This window comes from Schistocerca nitens, chromosome 3 (assembly GCF_023898315.1).
Source record: "Schistocerca nitens isolate TAMUIC-IGC-003100 chromosome 3, iqSchNite1.1, whole genome shotgun sequence".
NCBI lineage: Eukaryota > Metazoa > Arthropoda > Insecta > Orthoptera > Acrididae > Schistocerca > Schistocerca nitens.
In genome coordinates, this window is record NC_064616.1 from 718,417,015 (window position 1) to 718,436,634 (window position 19,620).

General features: G+C 41.7%; 1 protein-coding gene across 1 annotated transcript in view; it reads right to left on the reverse strand.

The window, feature by feature from the left end:
- Positions 1-19,620, reverse strand: part of LOC126249735 (glutamate receptor ionotropic, kainate 2) — a 222,570-nt gene that overhangs the window by 61,654 nt on the left and 141,296 nt on the right. The window contains exon 12 of the mRNA XM_049951412.1: positions 8,344-8,482. Coding sequence (XP_049807369.1) covers positions 8,344-8,482 — 139 coding nt within the window. The remainder of the gene's footprint in view (positions 1-8,343; positions 8,483-19,620) is intronic.

Genomic DNA, 19,620 nt, shown 5'->3' on the forward strand with positions numbered 1-19,620 from the left:
ACTTATTGTCTAACTATTACCGAAAAAACACCCACATCGTTGCCGCCCGCGTGGCGTTCTACCGGTGTCGTAAACAGCCCCATCAATCTTACCGGGCTTGGGCGGCAGAACTACACGGTCTGAGTCGGAAATGTCAGTTTGTCACGGACACTCATCATGAGTCTTATGCTGATTCGATGGTTAGGGATGCTATTCTACGGCTTGCTCCTGATAAAGAAGTTCGGCAACGTGCCTTACAACTGCCAAACCCGTCGTTGTCGGAAGTTCTAAGCATCGCTCAATCTTCTGAAGTGTCTCACGCTGCTGGTGCGCAAATAGACGCGTGGTGTGATGTAGGCGCTATACAGACAACTTTCGACATGGACAATTTGCCTGATTCCCAGGGGAACGACGATGTGGCGGCGGTCCACTCGCGTCAACAACGTCGCGTTGGGCCGCCATGCTCGCAGCGAAAACAGCAACCACAGAAGCAGATTCGTTCCGCACTTCCTTCTTGTCCATGTTGTTTCGTACAGCATGACAGGGCCGCGTGTCCAAAACGTTGGGCCACGTGCAATTCATGTAGGAAAAAAGGCCACATTGCTTCTGTGTGTCAGTCCCCTAAAATTCCTGTCAACGAGGACGAGGCATCGGACATGGATGTTAACTGTGTGCTTTCTCAAACAAATAAGTTGTTTGTTACTGTTCGTGTTCTGGATAAAGACATTCGCATGCAAGTGGACACTGGCTCTGCAGTGACTCTCATTAATTCTTGGACGTATTTGGCATTGGGCTCCCATCCCTTGCCTCCAGTTACGCGAAATCTTGCCAACTTATAATAAGCAGAAAATTCCTATCGTTGGCCAGTTTGATGATTCCACTGACTACAAGTCTGTTGTTAGGCCCCTCCCGTTTTATGTGGTGGATCATGCGGGCACTGAAAACCTGATGCTTTCCAGTTGTTCGGGTTCTCCATTGATGATGATGTGCACCTCATATCTGAGGATATTCCGTATCAACAGCTGGATGGATTGTGTTCTGAATTCTCATCCGTGTTCTCTGCTGGTCTGGGTCGTGCCAAGGATTTTGAAGCCCACATTACTCTTAAGCCTACAGCTCGCCCTAAGTTTTTCCGGGCACGCCCTATTCCGATGGCGTTACGTGCACCTGTCAAGGCTGAGATAGACAGGTTAACAGCTTCAGGGATTCTCCTTCCTGTTACCACCAGCGAATGGGCATCGCCAATCGTGGTGGTTTCTAAACCAAACGGGAGTCTGTGATTGTGTGGTGATTTTAAAGCCACTGTCAACGCTCAGAGCCTCATTGACACTTATCCTCTTCCCCGTCCTGAGGAGTTATTTACCAAGCTCGCTGGGGGCCAGTTCTTTTCCAAACTTGACTTATCGGAGGCGTACCATCAGTTGCCGTTGGATGCGTCTTCCAAGGAATTTCTCGTCATCAACACTCCTTGTGGGTTGTATCAGTACCAGCGGTTACCATTTGGCGTCGCTAGTGCGCTGGCCATCTTTCAGTGGTTTTTGGAACAGCTCACGTCTTCCGTTCCCGACTGCATCAACTACCTGGATGACATTGTTGTCACGGGGGCCTTCACTGAGGAGCACCTTCACAATTTGCGTTCACTGTTTCGGGTTCTGCATTCGGCTGGGTTGAAGTGCAATCTGGACAAGTCACAGTTCTTCCAACCCTCCATTGTTTATCTTGGTTTCCACTTGTCCCGTGAGGGTATACGTCCTCTACGACAGCACGTTGCGGCCATTACCGCTCTACCCCGGCCGTCTACGGTCAAAGAACTTCAGGTGTTTCTAGGCAAGATTGCTTATTATCACAAATTCATTCCATCCGCGGCGGCGGTAGCTCATCCTCTGCATCAGCTGTTACGCAAAAACGTTCCTTTCTGTTGGTCCGATGAGTGTGAGCAGGCTTTTGTTTGCCTGAAGGCTCATTTGCAGTCGGCGCCTTGTCTTGCCACATTCCGTCCGGGTCAGCACTTGGTTCTGGCGACTGACGCGTCACAGTATGGCCTAGGGGCTGTTCTCGCCCATCAGTATTAGGATGGGTCGGAACGAACCATCGCCTATGCTTCCAAGACCCTCAACGATGCCCACGGCATTACTCTAAAACCGAAAAGGAGGCGCTCGCTATCATTTATGCTCTAAAAAAGTTCAGCGTTTTTTTTGTATGGTTCTAAGTTTCACCTCACCACCGACCACAAGCCGCTGGTCTCTCTGTTCAGCCCATCGGTGTCGCTTCTGGATAAGGCAGCTCACCGCCTGCAACATTGGGCCTTATACTTGTCTCGTTTTCACTATGAGATTCACTATCGCCCCACGGCCCAGCACGCCAAGCTGATGTGTTGTCGTGTTTGCCGATGGGCCCCGACCCGGTTTTCGATCGAGATGAACTACTCTGTTTCCACATTGATGAGGAAGAATGTCGTGCGGTCGAGGGTTTTCCACTTACAGGTTCGCAGGTCACGTCACTATTGCACGGGACCCGGTCCTGCGTCGGGTGATCGGTTTTGTTCAACGGGGTTGGCCGGACAGGACCAAGGGCCGGGCATCGGATCCCCTTCGCAACTACCATGCCTTGTGCCTTCGTCTGTCTGTTCATGAGGGTGTTGTTCTTGTGGCCACAGATGGCACATCTCCACAGGTCGTGGTGGCAGCCTCTCTTCGCAAAGATGTTCTCAAACTGTTGCATGAAGGGCATTGGGGGATTTCTCAGACTAAGTCCCTGGCCCGCAGGCACGTTTATTGGCCCGGTATTGATTCGGAGATCGCCCACATGGTCCCTGCGTGTGGTCAGTGTGCTCAACAACTGGCTGCACCCCGTACAATGCCCTCTCCGTGGCCTGATCCGGTGCAGCCATGGGAATGGGTGCACGCTGACTTTGGCGGCCCCTTCCTCGGCACTTACTGGCTACTGTTGATTGACGCCTTCTTGAAGTTTCCGTTTGTTGTTCGATGTCCGTCGCCCACCACTGCGGCGACGACGCTGGCTTTGTCCAAAATCTTTGCGCTAGAAGGTCTTCCATCCACGATCGTCACGGACAATGGCCCTCAGTTCTCTTCGCAGGGCTTCCGTGATTTTTGTACTGGACAAGGGATTCATCATGTTACAGCACCGCCCTTCCATCTGCAATCAAATGGGGAGGTCGAGCGCCTTGTCCGCACTTTTAAAAGCCAGATGAAAAAAATCCTTAGTGATTTTTCTACAGATGACACTCTGTTGCAATTTCTGAGTTCTTATTGCTTCACACCTCTGGGTGATCGCAGCCCTGCTGAACTCTTGCATGGCCGCCAACCGTGCACTCTACCGCACCTGCTTCACCCTTTCAGGCCTTGTACTGTGTCCCCTAGTGTGGGAAAATACTCGGTGGGCGCCGACGTGTGGGCGCGAGGGTATGGATCTCGCCCTAAATGGATTCCAGGGGTGGTCAAGGCTCTTCGCGGCCGCCGGCTTTGTGAAATACGTATGGACGACGTCATGGTTGTTCGCCATTATGACCAGATGCGCCCACGAGTGGTGGCCACGGCAGTGCCACCGCCCCTTCTTTCGCCTCCACCAGCCCGAGAAGCCAGTCCCGTCGCTGCTGCCGATCTTCCGTGCGTGCTGCTGCAGCCGACGTCGCTACCGCTTCCGAGTACGCCGGAACTGGCCCCAGTCGTGATGCTGCCTTCTCCGGGACCTATCTTGCTGGAGCACACCCCCAGGTCCACGACTCCTATGGATGCTGCTCTGGAGTTTTCACCCATCATCTCGTCCAGGAGGCACGTTCCACGCACAAGCTTCCGTCCTGGACATTTTCGACCATACTCCGCGGGATCTTCTCGGGGCCTCCCAAGAGGCCATGGATGTCTCCGCACTGTCCGTGTCTCCAAGGAAGTGAGTTTTTTTTTTTTCAAGGGGGTAAAAGTGTTGTGACAGTGCCACGATATTTAAAAGTGCCGCTACGTCAGTACGCGAACACGGCGATAGAGGCGCTCCGCAACTCGGCTGAGCGCGGGAGCGCCACCTAGCTATGAACGGCGCTGGCCGCATGTCACGGCACAGCAGTTGAGTGACAGATACGGAGTTAGTAGCATGTAACCCGCTATTGTTTCTACTTTTGAATATCCACCCAATTTATTAGTGATTAAAGGTTATAACAATCACAGTCAAAAATATTTCATGTATGTGAGTGTAACTTTTAATATTAATTTCTTTTAGTCAATTATTTCAGCATCTCACAATATGTTCCACATACCTAACTGGGGGAGGGGGTAGAATCCTAAAAAGCAGATTGACTGAGTGGAGGTATAAATTAATGAAAAGAAAAATCTATTATTAGCAGTTTTCTTCATCCATGGAACACATTTACTAAGATATCAGATAGACCACCACATTATAGGTTAAGGATGAAAACATAACAGATATTTACATACTTACAGATGTAGTATAACATTTGCTCTGATAATATATGCTAATTATAAACTAGAGTTAACAATATATCACATGTGTCACATGTTTATGGAATAGTCATATTTTGTTTATAGTTAAAAGACTTTTAATAAGTGCTTTAATTAGTAAGAGAGTATCTACTTGAAAAAAAAATCTGTAGTTTTCAGCATATTTTTCACCTATTTCAACCACATATGTATACTGACAACTATTGAGTGGTAATGGTTATTGTCTACTGAATGGATGGAGTACGTTTTAAAATGGGCACTCTTTCTTGCAGTGTTGCTGGAGATTTCCACTCACAGTCCAAATATCTGGATAGAAAAAGTGACTGACAAAATTCACTTCAAATAATTTTTTGCATTTCCAAAGATGCCTACACATCTGCTTCATACCTGTGCAGAATTGGTTAAAATATTTTGTTAAGAACAAAATACTCACTTTCTATCCTATACAGAATTCTGGGTGCATTTGGAAATTATTTCTCTTTTGTGCTGTTATCTTGAATACCACCAACCAGATGAAAATAGTATTTCACAGAGGCTCCTCTCCATACCTTGACCTACTTTCACCCCTTGGAGAATGTATATAGGGTGTATAGGGTGCTTGGAAATTACCATTACCGACTTCTAGGATTAGCTGATGTCAGTTAGCTTGACACCTGTCCAACCTTTTTGACCTGGTCTGAGCCTCATTCACATGTCTATGAGCATTAGAGCAACATGGTTGAGTACACATTTGCAGAATACACCAACATGATCCTTCTGTGTGACAAAGCTCGCAGTAAAGGAATAACTGTTCATTGCCTTTATAAAGATCACTATTCAGAATGCCTGACTCCATAGCATACCATTTTTACCCCAATTACACAATGGCTTTGAGAAAGGGGTACCTTCACTATCAGCAGGCATAACTGTGGTGCTCCAAGGAGATGCCACACTCCTGAATTGGAAAAACGTTTGTGAAAACTTACTAAGTTTCCTTCTTGCCTCTTTCATTATTAATGAATGGAACTGTAAAACAGGTTATGTACTAAGTCACATCTAATAAGTTACTTGAAAAAGTAATTTTATCAACAATTTTTCAAATGGTTGTAGCACAGAACACAGGTTCTTATTCAAAATACACTATGTGATCAAAAGTACCCAGACACCTGGCTGAAAATGATTTACAAGTTTGTGGTGCCCTCCACCGGTAATGCTGAAATTCAATATGGTGTTGGCCCACCCTTAGCCTTGATGATAGGTTCCACTCTCGCAGGCACACGGTCAATCAGGTGCTGGAAGGTTTCTTGGGGAATGACAGCCCATTCTTCATGGAGAGTTGCCCTGAGGAGAGGTATCGAAAGATGCAATCGCCATCCCCAAATTGCTCTTCAACAGTGGGAGGCAAGAAGGTGCTTAAAACATCAATGTACGCCTGTGTTGTGATAGTGCCACGCAAAACAACAAGGGGTGCAAGCCCCTCCATGAAAAACATGACCACATCATAACACCACCGCCTCCGAACTTTAATGTTGGCACTACACATACTGGCAGATGATGTTCACCGGGCACATATCCACACCCTGCCTTTGATTCGCCACATTGTGTACCATGATTCGTCACTCCACACACCATTTTTCCCCTGTTCAATTATCCAATGTTTACCCTCCTTACACCAAATGAGGCATCGTTTGGCATTTACCAGCATGATGTGTGGCTTATGAGCAGCTGCTTGACCATGAAATCGAAGTTTTCTTACCTCCTGCCTAACTGTCATAGTACTTGCAGTGGATCCTGATGCAGTTTGGAATTCCTGTGTGATGGTCTGGATAGATGTCTGCCTATTACACATTACAACCCTCTTCAACTGTCGGCAGACTCTGTCAGTCAACAGACAAAGTTGACCTGTATGCTTCTGTGCTGTCCCTTCACGTTTCCACTTCACTATCACATCGGAAATAGTGGACCTAGGGATGTTTAGGAGTGTGGAAATCTCACGTACAGACCACGTTTGAAGTCTGTGAGTTCCAAGGAGCAGCCAACTCTGCTCTCTCACGATGTGTAATGACTACTGTGGTCAGTGATATGGAGTACCTGGCAGTAGGTGACTGCACAATGCACCTAATATGGAAGAACATATGTTTTTGGGGGTGTCCGGATACTTCTGATCACATAGTGTATTATGTACTCACTCCCCTCTACAAGTCCTAGAAGTCTGCAATGGGAATTTCTGAACACCTTGTACAGTAGACAATGGTTTAGTCAGATTCCTTGGGTTGTTTTACAGTGTTCCACAGTGTGGCAACATAAACCTTCCTGGCATAGCCTTGTACTAAATTGGAACCCTTGTTTGAAAACCTAAACACAAAACAATGAAAATTTCATTCTGTTATCAAAGATAACCTATTTCTGAACATGATATTCTACTGCAGTGGCATATCAAAATACTTTCTGATGCAGATGTTTTCGGGCTGACTGGATACTGAGTATGCACGAAAATTTTCCAATTATCACTTCCCAGAGCAACTTGTTTTTAAATGTAATATTATATTTTATTCAGTGATGAAATATCAATTTATGACAAATTAAATACAGACATCTGCCTGTTACCTTTAATGAGCTTTATTTAAACACTATTAACTAATCTTCACTAACTGATGTGCTTTACTGCTGTCAATAGTTCCAATAAAAAGCCTTGCTATGCATCTGCTTCAGCATTGTATTGCATTTACTGGTTTTAGTGCAATTATTAGTTCAAAAAGTGTTCATAATTCTGCATTTTATTCAAGTAACAGTTTGTTTAAAGCTCTGTAAGTTTGAGAACAATCTGTGTTAGGCACTTCATTGACCTACATTCTGTCATTCATTGGAATAGTGCAAATATAATGGACAGTAGCTGGAGTCTCTATTACTCACAAATAAAAAATATATGATTTATAAAAATCCAGAAAACAAGCCAACTTCATGAAAAATCCCAAAACACTTGTAAGTAAAATTCAAATGTGACCATACTTGGTTTCTGCATCTGTAGCCATGAATAATGTAAAAAGTTTGGTTTGAAAACCATAGTGCTTTATTAGGTATTGTCCTATTACAGGTGGTATGCTATGCTTTTCTCTGACATCTGAATTAACTTACTCGGCCAGTTATTGGGGGGAGTACAGTTTAATATGAACTCTGACCCTGGTGCAACTTGGCATTTTTCACATTAACATACCTTGCAAGTTCTGATAAGTGAGAGATGAATTTCCTACAGCTGACTAGGAATCAAACTCCCAATCTTTGGATCCTTGTTCTTGTACTTTGACTGATCCACAAAGAAAGAATGCTTGTACTCTTCTGGAAAGCTGAAGAAGATACCTAATCCTGAATTTTATTTCAGTGCATTACTAATGTATGATTTATATAATTTTTAACACATTTCGTTTGTTAAAATGGGGTGGGGTGGATAGACTAGCTTTATGGTGCCCAACATCAATGTTACTACTGCACATTCTTGGTTAATGTACATGTACATGTATTTATATTTACTTATGAAAATAATCAGGTTTAATGGGCCAGTTAGAAAGAATTATTGCTGAATTGCATATAGTTTTTAGGACATCCTTCTGGAGCTCGACATTCTTCAAACTTCTGTGTATGAAAAAATGTTTAATGTCAATGAATTCACGTGTCCTCACAGGAAAATATGTATAAGCCAATCAGCAGATCAGAGAAATGCAAGCAAACACCATTTTGATAGGATCATGAAACCTGATTTTTGAAGGATAACTCTTTTGCCTAAATCACAAACACACTAGCAGCAATGAACACCTCGGGTGTATCACTAAGAATGAATATCATAATGAATTTTATTCAAATTAAAGTTTCTTAGAAAAATATTTAAATTAGTACACTAATAAATAATAAAAGTAATTACCTGGCAAGTATAAATAACAGGACTGAAACTCCTAGGTAAGCAGTTGCCATGTATATCCACACATCCAGAGATAATGGAGACAAAAATGAAAACAAATTTGGTGGCTGTTTTATTGGTTTGCGATAGAGTATACTGATACCTGCAAATAAACAAATTTAAGTTAGACACACACCAATTTTATAACTTTTGCATTTCAGTAATGTTTTTTCACAAATGAAGTGAGCATATATAAATAAAACAGTTAAGTTTATAATAAGTGTCCCATAAATACAGTATATATAGGTGCAAAGGTGCAGTGAATGAGACAAAAGCATCCTGTTCCCACTGACAGAGTTCTAAGTCAAGGTTCTCAGATTCACATATGCTCATTAGTAGTGTGCATGTCATCATCTCTCCAGGTAGCACAGATATTTATAATTCAGAGACTGAATGTTATTAAAGCAGAACCAAAATTTTGATAAGGTACATTAGTCAAAGACATTACTGTCTTATTTATACAGTACAGCACAAAAACAAAAATTAACTTTAATGTAGTAGCAACAATTGCATGTTGAGAAACAGTCATAAAATGAGAGACTATATGATACATGAATTGGGATGGCAATCATTAAACAAAGGTGTTTTTATGTAAACGAAGTCGAGGGGGGAGAAGGGGAAGGAAGGAAAAGGAAAGGTGATTTTCATTGTAACAGGTTCTTATAATGAATTTCAATCACCAAGTTTCTCCTCAGAGTGTGAAAATATCTTGTTGCTGGGCACCTACACAGGGAGATATGATCATCACAATAACATAAGAGAAATCATGGAAAGGTTTAAGTGTCATTTCCTCATATACTCTTTGAGATTGGAACAGCAGAGAAATAGCTTGAATGTTATTCAATGAACCCTCTCCACCACACTTATTTGTGAACTGCAGAGTAATCATGCAGATGTAGAGGAGATGTATATTTAGATGTAGATGTAGACTACATAGTATTAATATTTTCTCAGCATTTCCATTCATACTGACTAGTCAATATTTGCCATAGGAGCTTGTGCACACTTACTGGTGTGCACCTACCATTTGTAGCCATGTTTGCATATTTGAAATGTGCTTTTAATTAATTGCTTCTCTCCTGGTTTTGCCACAAAACCTCATTTAAAGTTTCCCTCATTAATTTCTTACTTTTCTAAGTCATCTATTTCTGCCTTCTATAGGTCATGATAACACTGCAACTCTTATTAATTATTGTCCTCCCTTGATCAGTCTGTCTGAGGGAAAAAAAGGGGGGGGGGGAAGAAGAAGAAGAAGAAGAGAGAGAGAGAGAGAGAAAGAGAAATCATCTTCAGTGTAACACTTCAATAGAGCAATAGATTTTGTTTACATGTATCTGTATGCAGTATGATGCAAAGCTGAAGTTTGACTGATGCACAATATCTCTGTTGTGATTGCGAATATAAAACTGAATCTGATAGCAGGATTTTTAATTCATAACATTTGAACTTGCTGCTATACTTCTTTTCTTTCAATGTTTGTCTCATTTGGGTAGCGTCAACTAATGATGACTGACTATCCATCCACAATTTACTAATTATTTTTATTCTGTGGCTTGAAGCTCACCATTTTGCCACCAATATCAGTTACTGTAATGAGGGAAACTCATATACTCCACCTTTCTGTATAATATGTAAACTTTGTTCTGCATATAAATTCATACTTCACCATGTACCCAACTGTATATTGTGTTTCTGAGAGGAAATGAGAAGCCAGCCTAGTATTTGTCTATACAAGTGTAAAAATACTTAATGAAACCCATACTCAGTCTGGTTTGTGAACCAAATCATTAGTTAATATTTTTGTGACAAGTTGAAATTCTGCAGGACTCAAGCTCAGAACCCTTACCTTTATTGGACAGTACACTATTAATCCCACCCCATAGACCATGGACCTTGCCGTTGGTGGGGAGGCTTGCATGCCTCAACGACACAGATAGCTGTACCGTAGGTGCAACCACAACGGAGGGGTATCTGCTGAGAGGCCAGACAAACATGTGGTTCCTGAAGAGGGGCAGCAGCCTTTTCAGTAGTTGCAGGGGCAACAGTCTGGATGATTGACTGATCTGGCCTTGTAACACTAAGCAAAACAGCCTTGCTGTTCTGGTACTGCGAACAGCTGAAAGCAAGGGGAAACTACAGCCGTAATTTTTCACGAGGGCATGCAGCTTTACTGTATGATTAAATGATGATGGCATCCTCTTGGGTAAAATATTATGGAGGTAAAATAGTCCCCCATTGGAATCTCCGAGCAGGGACTACTCAAGAGGACATCATTATTAAAAGAAATAAAACTGGTGTTCTACGGATCGGAGTGTGGAAATTTCAGATACCTTAATTGGGCAGGTAGGTTAGAAAATTTAAAAAGGGAAATGGATATGTTAGAGTTAGATATAGTGGGAATTAGTGAAGTTCGGTGGCAGGAGGAACAAGACTTTTGGTCAGGCGAATACACGGTTATAAATACGAAATCAAATAGGGGTAATGCAGGAGTAGGTTTAATAATGAATAAAAAAAATAGGAGTGCGGGTAAGCTACTACAAACAGAATAGTGAACTCATTATTGTGGCCAAGATAGATACGAAGCCCACACCTACAACAGTAGTACAAGTTTATATGCCAACTAGATCTGCAGATGATGAAGAAATTGATGAAATGTATGATGAGATAAAAGAAATTATTCAGGTAGTGAAGGGAGACGAAAATTTAATAGTCATGGGTGACTGGAATTCGAAAGTAGGAAAAGGGAGAGAAGGAAACATAGTAGGTGAATATGGATTGGGGGTAAGAAATGAAAGAGGAAGCCGCCTGGTAGAATTTTGCACAGAGCACAACTTAATGATAGCTAACACTTGGTTCAAGAATCATTAAAGAAGGTTGTATACATGGAAGAACCCTGGAGATGCTAAAAGGTATCAGATAGATTATATAATGGTAAGACAGAGATTTAGGAACCAGGTTTTAAATTGTAAGACATTTCCAGGGGCAGATGTGGACTCTGACCACCATCTATTGGTTATGAACTGTAGATTAAAACTGAAGAAACTGCAAAAAGGTGGGAATTTAAGGAGATGGGACCTGGATAAACTCAAAGAACCAGAGATTGTACAGAGTTTCAAGGAGAGCATAAGGGAACAATTGACAGGAATGGAGAAAACAAATACAGTAGAAGAAGAATGGGTAGCTTTGAGGGATGGAATAGTGAAAGCAGCAGGGGATCAAGTAGGTAAAAAGACGAGGGCTAGTAGAAATCCTTGGCTAACAGAAGAGATAATGAATTTAATTGATCAAAAGGAGAAAATACAAAAATGCAGTAAATGAAGCAGGCAAAGAGGAACACAAACGTCTCAAAAATTAGATCGACAGGAAGTGCAAAATGGCTAAACAGGGATAGCTAGAGGACAAATGTAAGGTTGTAGAGGCTTATGTCACTAGGGGTAAGATAGATACTGCCTACAGGAAAATTAAAAGACCTTTGGAGATAAGAGAACCACTTGTATGAACATCAAGAGCTCAGATGGAAACCCAGTTCTAAGCAAAGAAGGGAAAGCAGAATGGTGGAAGGAGTATATAGAGGGTCTGTACAAGGGCGATGTACTTGAGGACAATATTATGGAAATGGAAGAGGATGTAGACGAAGATGAAATGGGAGATATGATACTGCGTGAAGAGTTTGACAGAGCACTGAAAGACCTGAGTCGAAACATGGCCCTGGGAGTAGACAACATTCCATTAGAACCACTGACGGCCTCGGGAGAGCTAGTCCTGACAAAACTACCATCTGGTGAGCAAGATGTATGAGACAGGCGAAATACCCTCAGACTTCAAGAAGAATATAATAATCCCAATCCCAAAGAAAGCAGGTGTTGACAGATGTGAAAATTACCGAACTATCAGTTTAATAAGTCACAGCTGCAAAATACTTACACGAATTCTTTACAGACGAATGGAAAAACTGGTAGAAGCCGACCTCGGGGAAGATCAGTTTGGATTCCGTAGAAATATTGGAACACGTGAGGCAATATTGACCTTACAACTTATCTTAGAAGAAAAATTAAGGAAAGGCAAACCTACATTTCTAGCATCTGTAGACTTACAGAAAGCTTTTGACAATGTTGACTGGAAAACTCTCTTTCAAATTCTGAAGGTGGCAGGGGTAAAACACAGGGAGCGAAAGGCTATTTACAATTTGTACAGAAACCAGATGGCAGTTATAAGAGTTGAGGGACATGAAAGAGAAGCAGTGGTTGGGAAGGGAGTGAGACAGGATTGTAGCCCCTCCCCCATGCTATTCAATCTGTATATTGAGCAAGCAGTAAAGAAAACAAGAGATAAGTTCGGAGTAGGTATTAAAATCCATGGAGAAGAAATAAAAACTTTGAGGTTTGCTGATGACATTGTAATTCTGTCAGAGACAGCAAAGGACTTGGAAGAGCAGTTGAATGGAATGGACAGTGTCGTGAAAGGAGGGTATGAGATGAACATCAACAAAAGCAAAATGAGGATAATGGAATGTAGTCGAATTAAGTCGGGTGATGCTGAGGGAATTAGATTAGGAAATGAGACACTTAAAGCAGTAAAGGAGTTTTGCTATTTGGGGAGCAAAATAACTGATGATGGTTGAAGTAGAGAGGATATAAAATGTAGACTGGCAATGGCAAGGAAAGCATTCCTGAAGAAGAAAAATTTGTTAACACTGAGTATAGATTTAAGTGTCAGGAAGTCGTTTCTGAAAGTACTTGTATGGAGTATAGCCATGTATGGAAGTGAAACATGGACGATAAATAGTTTGGACAAGAAGAGAATAGAAGCTTTCGAAATGTGGTGCTACAGAAGAATGCTGAAGATTACATGGGTAGATCACATAACTAATGAGGAGGTATTGAACAGAATTGGAGAGAAGAGAAATTTGTGGCACAACTTGACTAGAAGAAGGGATCAGTTGGTAGGGCATATTCTGAGGCATCAAGGGATCACCAATTTAGTATTGGAGGGCAGCGTGGAGGGTAAAAATCATAGAGGGAGACCAAGAGATGAATACACTAAACAGATTCAGAAGGATGTAGGTTGCAGTAGGTACTGGGAGATAAAGAAGCTTGCACAGGATAGAGTAGCATGGAGAGCTGCTTCAAACCAGTCTCAGGACTGAAGACCAAAACAACAAACAACAACAATACTATTAATAATGCCATTTATTCACAGCTCACAGACTATCTCATGGGTTTCCACTTGTCATCTGTTTCTATATCTGCATTCAAAGCAGTGATTTATGAGAAACCACTATGGCTTCCCCACTGAAGCACAGATAGTTGTACATACAACAGTTGAAAACCCATTACTATATAAAGTAATACATCACATCCAAATTAGTTGGTCACAATGCATTCTGAAAGTTTATGAATTGATACCAAAAATATATTTTTCCTTAGGAAACAGTCTGAACCTAACATACTGTTAAATACGTAGTCCGAAGACCAGAATGAGTTTACTGCAGCAGTCCTACAAAAAGGACAATGGAATCGCAGCACAGATCCCATTGGAACATCCGGTAAATGAAAATGCTATCTGTAATTTTTCTGTACTGACTATGAATTGATGCAAGCATTGAAAACATGGTCTATGGTCACCATGTTTCTCCAACCAGACAGTACCATCACAACATGGCCAAAGCCACATGAGCCATGAGACATAATCCGCATCAACATTGTGGATTTATTCTTTGGTGATATGTAGCTGATAGTAGTGGACACCCCATCAAATATACAATCTGTAGTATGTATGTCATTCAGTGATACAGTGTACCAGTGTCTGAGATAATGGGCCACAATTTACTTCAGCATCATCTGCCAATTTATGCAGGACAAATACCATTGAATAGGCCCTCACTTTATCATTCTAGCCCTGTTCCAATGGGGAAGCTGAATGGACATCTAAAATTAAAAAAATAATTCCTTCATTCTTCTAGCAAAGATTCATTAACATCTTTTATGAGGACTTGCAAGTCAACGCAGGCAATGGCAGCAGTCTAACCACATTTCTGCATGAGCAAAGCTACCTCATGGTTGTTGACCTACCTCAATTCAGGCCAGTGGTTGAGCAGGAATGACAGCAAGCCTTCTTCCATCTGAACTTTCCATTATGAGCTCACATCCAACCCAGATTGCTATCATCAGGCAATTAGGCCACAAATTATTCCCTGTCAGGGATATAGATGGTCAAATATACCACCACCAACAGATCAAGATGTTTAAACAACTGGTCTAGGACACAATGCTCACAGTACCGCTCCACCCTGCATTTAGGTCAAGATCAGTCTACAATTTCCAGCCATGTCAGCAAGAAGATCTGAAAGCACCAAACCCCAGGGAACTGAATGACACTGAGAACTCATGGGAGCTGAACCACTGATTCTCTGATTCTCACTTCTTTGGATAATAACAGCATCAATGGAAACCTTCCATAAATCGCCATAGAAACTTTGGTAGGGACTCCAATTATAGTTTCTCTCTTGCAACTGTGGCCACCCCAAAAAACAGCCAATACTGCCCCTACTGACTGGAAAAAGAAAAGAGGTTGGGAGATACCTTGCATCTCCACCAGATGTTTCAGTGTCATCAGGTGGACAGACTCCAAGTGGTGCTGATGCAGCTTAATCACCTAATGCTTTTATAAGTGCTCACTTGATCCTTGTCACTGAACACAGGTCTGAATTAATAGACTCTATAGCCAGAGGGCTGTCAATGTCGTGTTACTCTCCATACTGGTTACTTCTCAATTACTTATGGATTACTACAAATTTGGCTTGGAATTAGACTTGTTTGTATGGTCTTGCTCTATTGTTTTGACACTGATGAACTATTGCTATGGATTTGTTGAGTGATTATCTCCAAGGCTGGCCGGTGCGGGTTGTGTTGCCAACCTGTCTTGTCTTGGTCATGGTTCAGTTCATTGAATCATTCGAGCTATGGTTAATAAAATTACTACCAAATTCAACATAAAAATATTTTAATGAAGCCCACAATTCTCAATTTCATGGAATTACCAGATCAGTGGCACCAGATGGAAACCACCATGCTACATCAAATGTGTACCTACAGTAGCTGTAAACATTGGAAGAATATTGTCCACTGGCAGTGTCTCTACTGCCACTGTCATTTCCCCCATTCAAAAGAAGCCACTGTTCAGGACATATACCAGTAACATCTTTGGCCTCACTACTAGTTCATTATACATAACAGACCCTGATGATCAACAGGCTTTCTTGTGGTCAAAACAAAAAATGTATTTAGGTTTTAAATGTAACCTTTTGTTGGACCCCAGTCATCATCATTTTCTGAAATATGCAGTTTGTTTAGTTTCAATTTTTTATAAGGAAAATCATGTAGTACTAGCCAGACTAGAATACCATCAATGACAGAAAGAAACTGGTTAGTCATGTGAAGTACTTTTGAACGTGTTTTCTGAGGGTCATCTTGAGCAGCTGGTTCCACAGCTCATATGCAATGGAAATACCTTAGACCTTTTAGCTACAAATAAGCTGGACCTTATCGACAATGTCAGAATGGAAATGGGGATTAGCAATGATGGTATCATTATAGCAACTATGGTTATGAAAGTTAATAAATCAGTTAAGGAGGCCAGTAAATTGTGGCCTGGAGAATCATGTGTATAGTAAGTGCATTAATGATGGAAAACACCCACCATGGTTTAACAATGAGATTCAGAAAATGCTGAGGAAGGAGAGACTGTTGCACTCTTGGTTCATGAGAACATGTAAATGACAACAAGTGAAGGTTATTAGAGATTTGTGCATCTGGAAAAAGATCTATGTGCAAATCATACAACTACTACCACGTCATACCTTATCAAAAGGTCTGGCAGAGAAGCCGTGAAAATTATGGTCCTATGTAAAATCACTAAGTGAGTCTATGGCTTCCATCCACTCACTTGTGGACCTGTCTGGTGAGGCAGATGAAGATTGCTAAAGGAAAACCGAAGTTTTAAATTTCATGTTCAAGAAATCATTCATGCAGGAATATCATACCAATGAACTGTTGTCTGACCACTGAACAGACTCCTGTAAGGACAACATAGCAACAAGCATCCCTGGTATAGAGAAACAACTGAAGGAGTTGAAAACATATAAGTCACCAGGCTCAAATGGAATCCCAGTCTGGTTTTTCAAAGAGTACTATACAGCATTGGCCCATAATTTAGCTTGCATTTATCTCTAATCTCTCACCCAGCACAAAGTCCCAAGTGACTGGAAAAAAGCACAGGTGACTGCTGTGTATAAGAAGGGAAAAGAACATACCCACAAAATTACAGACCAATTTTCCAAACTTTGGTTAGCTGCAGCCTTGTGCATATTCTCAGTTTGAATACAATAAATTTTCTTGAGACCAAGAAGCTTACATCTATAAAGCAGCATGGTTTTAGAAAGTATTGCTCACATGAAATTCAGCTTGCCCTGTGCCCACATGATATACTGTGAACTATGGATGAAGGGTAACAGGCAGATTCCATACTTCTAGATTTCCAGAAAGTGTTTCACACAGTGCCCATTACAGGCTGTTCAAGAAGGTACGAGCATAGATATGTGAGTGGCTCAAAGACTTCTTAAGTTATGGAACCCAGTATTTTGTCCTCATGAGTGAGTATTCATCACAGACAAGTGTATTGTCAGGAGTGCCCCAGGGAAGTGCGATAGGACCACTGTTATTCTCTATATACATAAATGATTTGCCAGACAGAGTGGGTACCAATCTGCAGTTGTTTTCTGATGATGCTGTGGTGTACGGTAAGGTGTCATCAATGAGTGACTGTAGGAGGCTACAAGATAACTTAGACAAAATTTCTAGTTGGTGTGATGAATGACAGCTAGCTCTAAATGAATAGGAAAGGCAAACCTGTAATGTTTGAACACAGCATTAGTAGTGCCCTGCTTGACATAGTCATGTCATTTAAATATCTCGGCATAATGTTGCAAAGCGATATGAAATGGAACAAGCATGTGAGGTTCGTGGTAGAAGAGGTGAAAGGTTGAGTTTGGTTTATTGGGGAAATTCTGGGAAGCTGTGGTTCATCTGTAAAGGAGACTGAATACAGGATGCCAGTGCGATCTTTTCTTGAGTACTGCTTGAGTGTTTGGGATTCGTACCTGGTCAGATTAAAGGACGACATCAGCACAATTCAGAGGCGGGCTACGATTTGTTACTGGTAGGTTTGAACAATGTACATGTATTATGGAAATGCTTCAGGACGTTGAATAAGAATCCCTGGAGGGAAGGTTACATTCTTTTCAAGGAACACTATTGAGAAAATTTAAGAGACCCGGCATTTGAAACTGACTGCAGAATGATTCCGTTACCTCCAACATACTTGCGCGTAAGGACCACGAACATAAGATATCAGAAACTAAGGCTCATATGGAGGCATATAGATAGTCATTTTTCCCTCATTCTATTTGTGAGTGGAACAGGAAAGGAAATGACTAAAGTTGGCAATATGTTGTAGGAAGGTGACACAGTTTTCAGCCATTATGCGCATCCTCCTCTACTAACTACTGGCAGACAATGAGCTTAATTCTCTTTCTGAACGGCTAGCCACAATGGTTGGTTGGTTGATTTGGGTAGGGACCAAACAGCAAGGTCATTGGTCCCATCAGATTAGGGAAGGAAGTCAGCTGTCCTTTCAAAGGAACCATCATGGCATTTGCCTGAAGTGTTTTAGGGAAATCACTGAATTCCATGCACTGGGCCTGGGTTTGATTCCCAGCTGGGTTGGAGATTTTCTCCGCTCATGGACTGGGTGTTGTGTTGTCCTCATCATCATTTCATCCTCATCATCAGCCACAAGTCGCCCAATCTGGCGCTAAATGAAAAAAGACTTGCACTTGGCGGCCGAACTCAACTGGGACATCCCAGCCAACAATGCAGTATGATCATTTCATTTGTCTGCCTGCTTAGCTGGGTGGTAATTTGCTAGCCTCCCATGCAAGTGGGCCCAGATTCGATTTCTGGCCGGGTTGGAGATTTTCTCTGCTCGGGGACTGGGTGTTGTGTTGTCCTTATCATCATTTCATCCTCATCACTGGCGCGCAAGTTGCCCAATGTGGTGTAGACTGAAATAAGACTTGCACTTGGCAGCCGAACTTCCCTGGACAGGGGCCTCCCAGCCAATTGATGCCATACGCTCATTTCCATTTATCACTGAATTATTCATTCGACTGTCTGTCTTTCCATTTTTTTTTCTTTTTGTTATTTTTATCTTGCATCAATACAGCTGTGAATGTATAAGCAGATGAGCGGGATTATTTACCACATCTATAACTTTTTCAAACATGTATTTGAAAGCAGGGCTCATACTGTTGACATAGGAAGACACAAGAACGGGCTGCAGAAGCATTTGCTGTCAGTAAGACAACTGTAAATATATTTGTAAACGAAAGCGCCATAGCTGTAGGAACCTTAGGAAAAATTGCTTCTGTGTCGCCTGCAAAGCATCAAAATCGCAAAAATCCTGTAACACAAATGGATGATTTTGACAGTGATGTTTCAAAGCACTCTGTGTGAATGGTGATAAATATGTGACATCACAAAAACTTTTTACAATTATTCATGAGGAAATTGGCTTCAAAGGTAGCATTTTTTTAATGTAAAGAATTTTAAAACACATTGGTTCCAAATATGACAAGAGAGAGTTTTTAGTTGATAGATATGACACAGATGCACCATGAACCACAGTCCTTATAAAGATGAGCAATACAAATGGAGGAGGCAATGCAAGAGACTAGTATCTTGATGAAACATGGGTGAATCAGCAGCATTCCTGAAAGACCTGCTGGAAAATGAGTGATAGTACTGGTGGTATTAAAGATCCCACAGGAACCATGCTGGTTATCATACAACTGTTACCAATGAAACACCAAGTACAAACACCAGAAAAGTGGATATTCTGCCCTGGCTTAAAAATAAAAATATTTCCCCCACAGTATAAACCACACTTGTACCGAACTCCTGCAGTTTGTTAATTTATATAAATTATGCTTCAGAATGTAAAGGCTTGAATTTTTTTTTTGTTAGTACACTCCCATGGAATTAATTTGGACAAAGGTTAACGGCTATATGTGAGGGAAGAGGAGGAAAAAAAAAAATCATTGAAGCTAATAGACACTGAATTGCTTGTGCATGAAGCAACAGACAACATCCCCCCTTCAGCATGGGCATAGTCTGTGCAGCATGC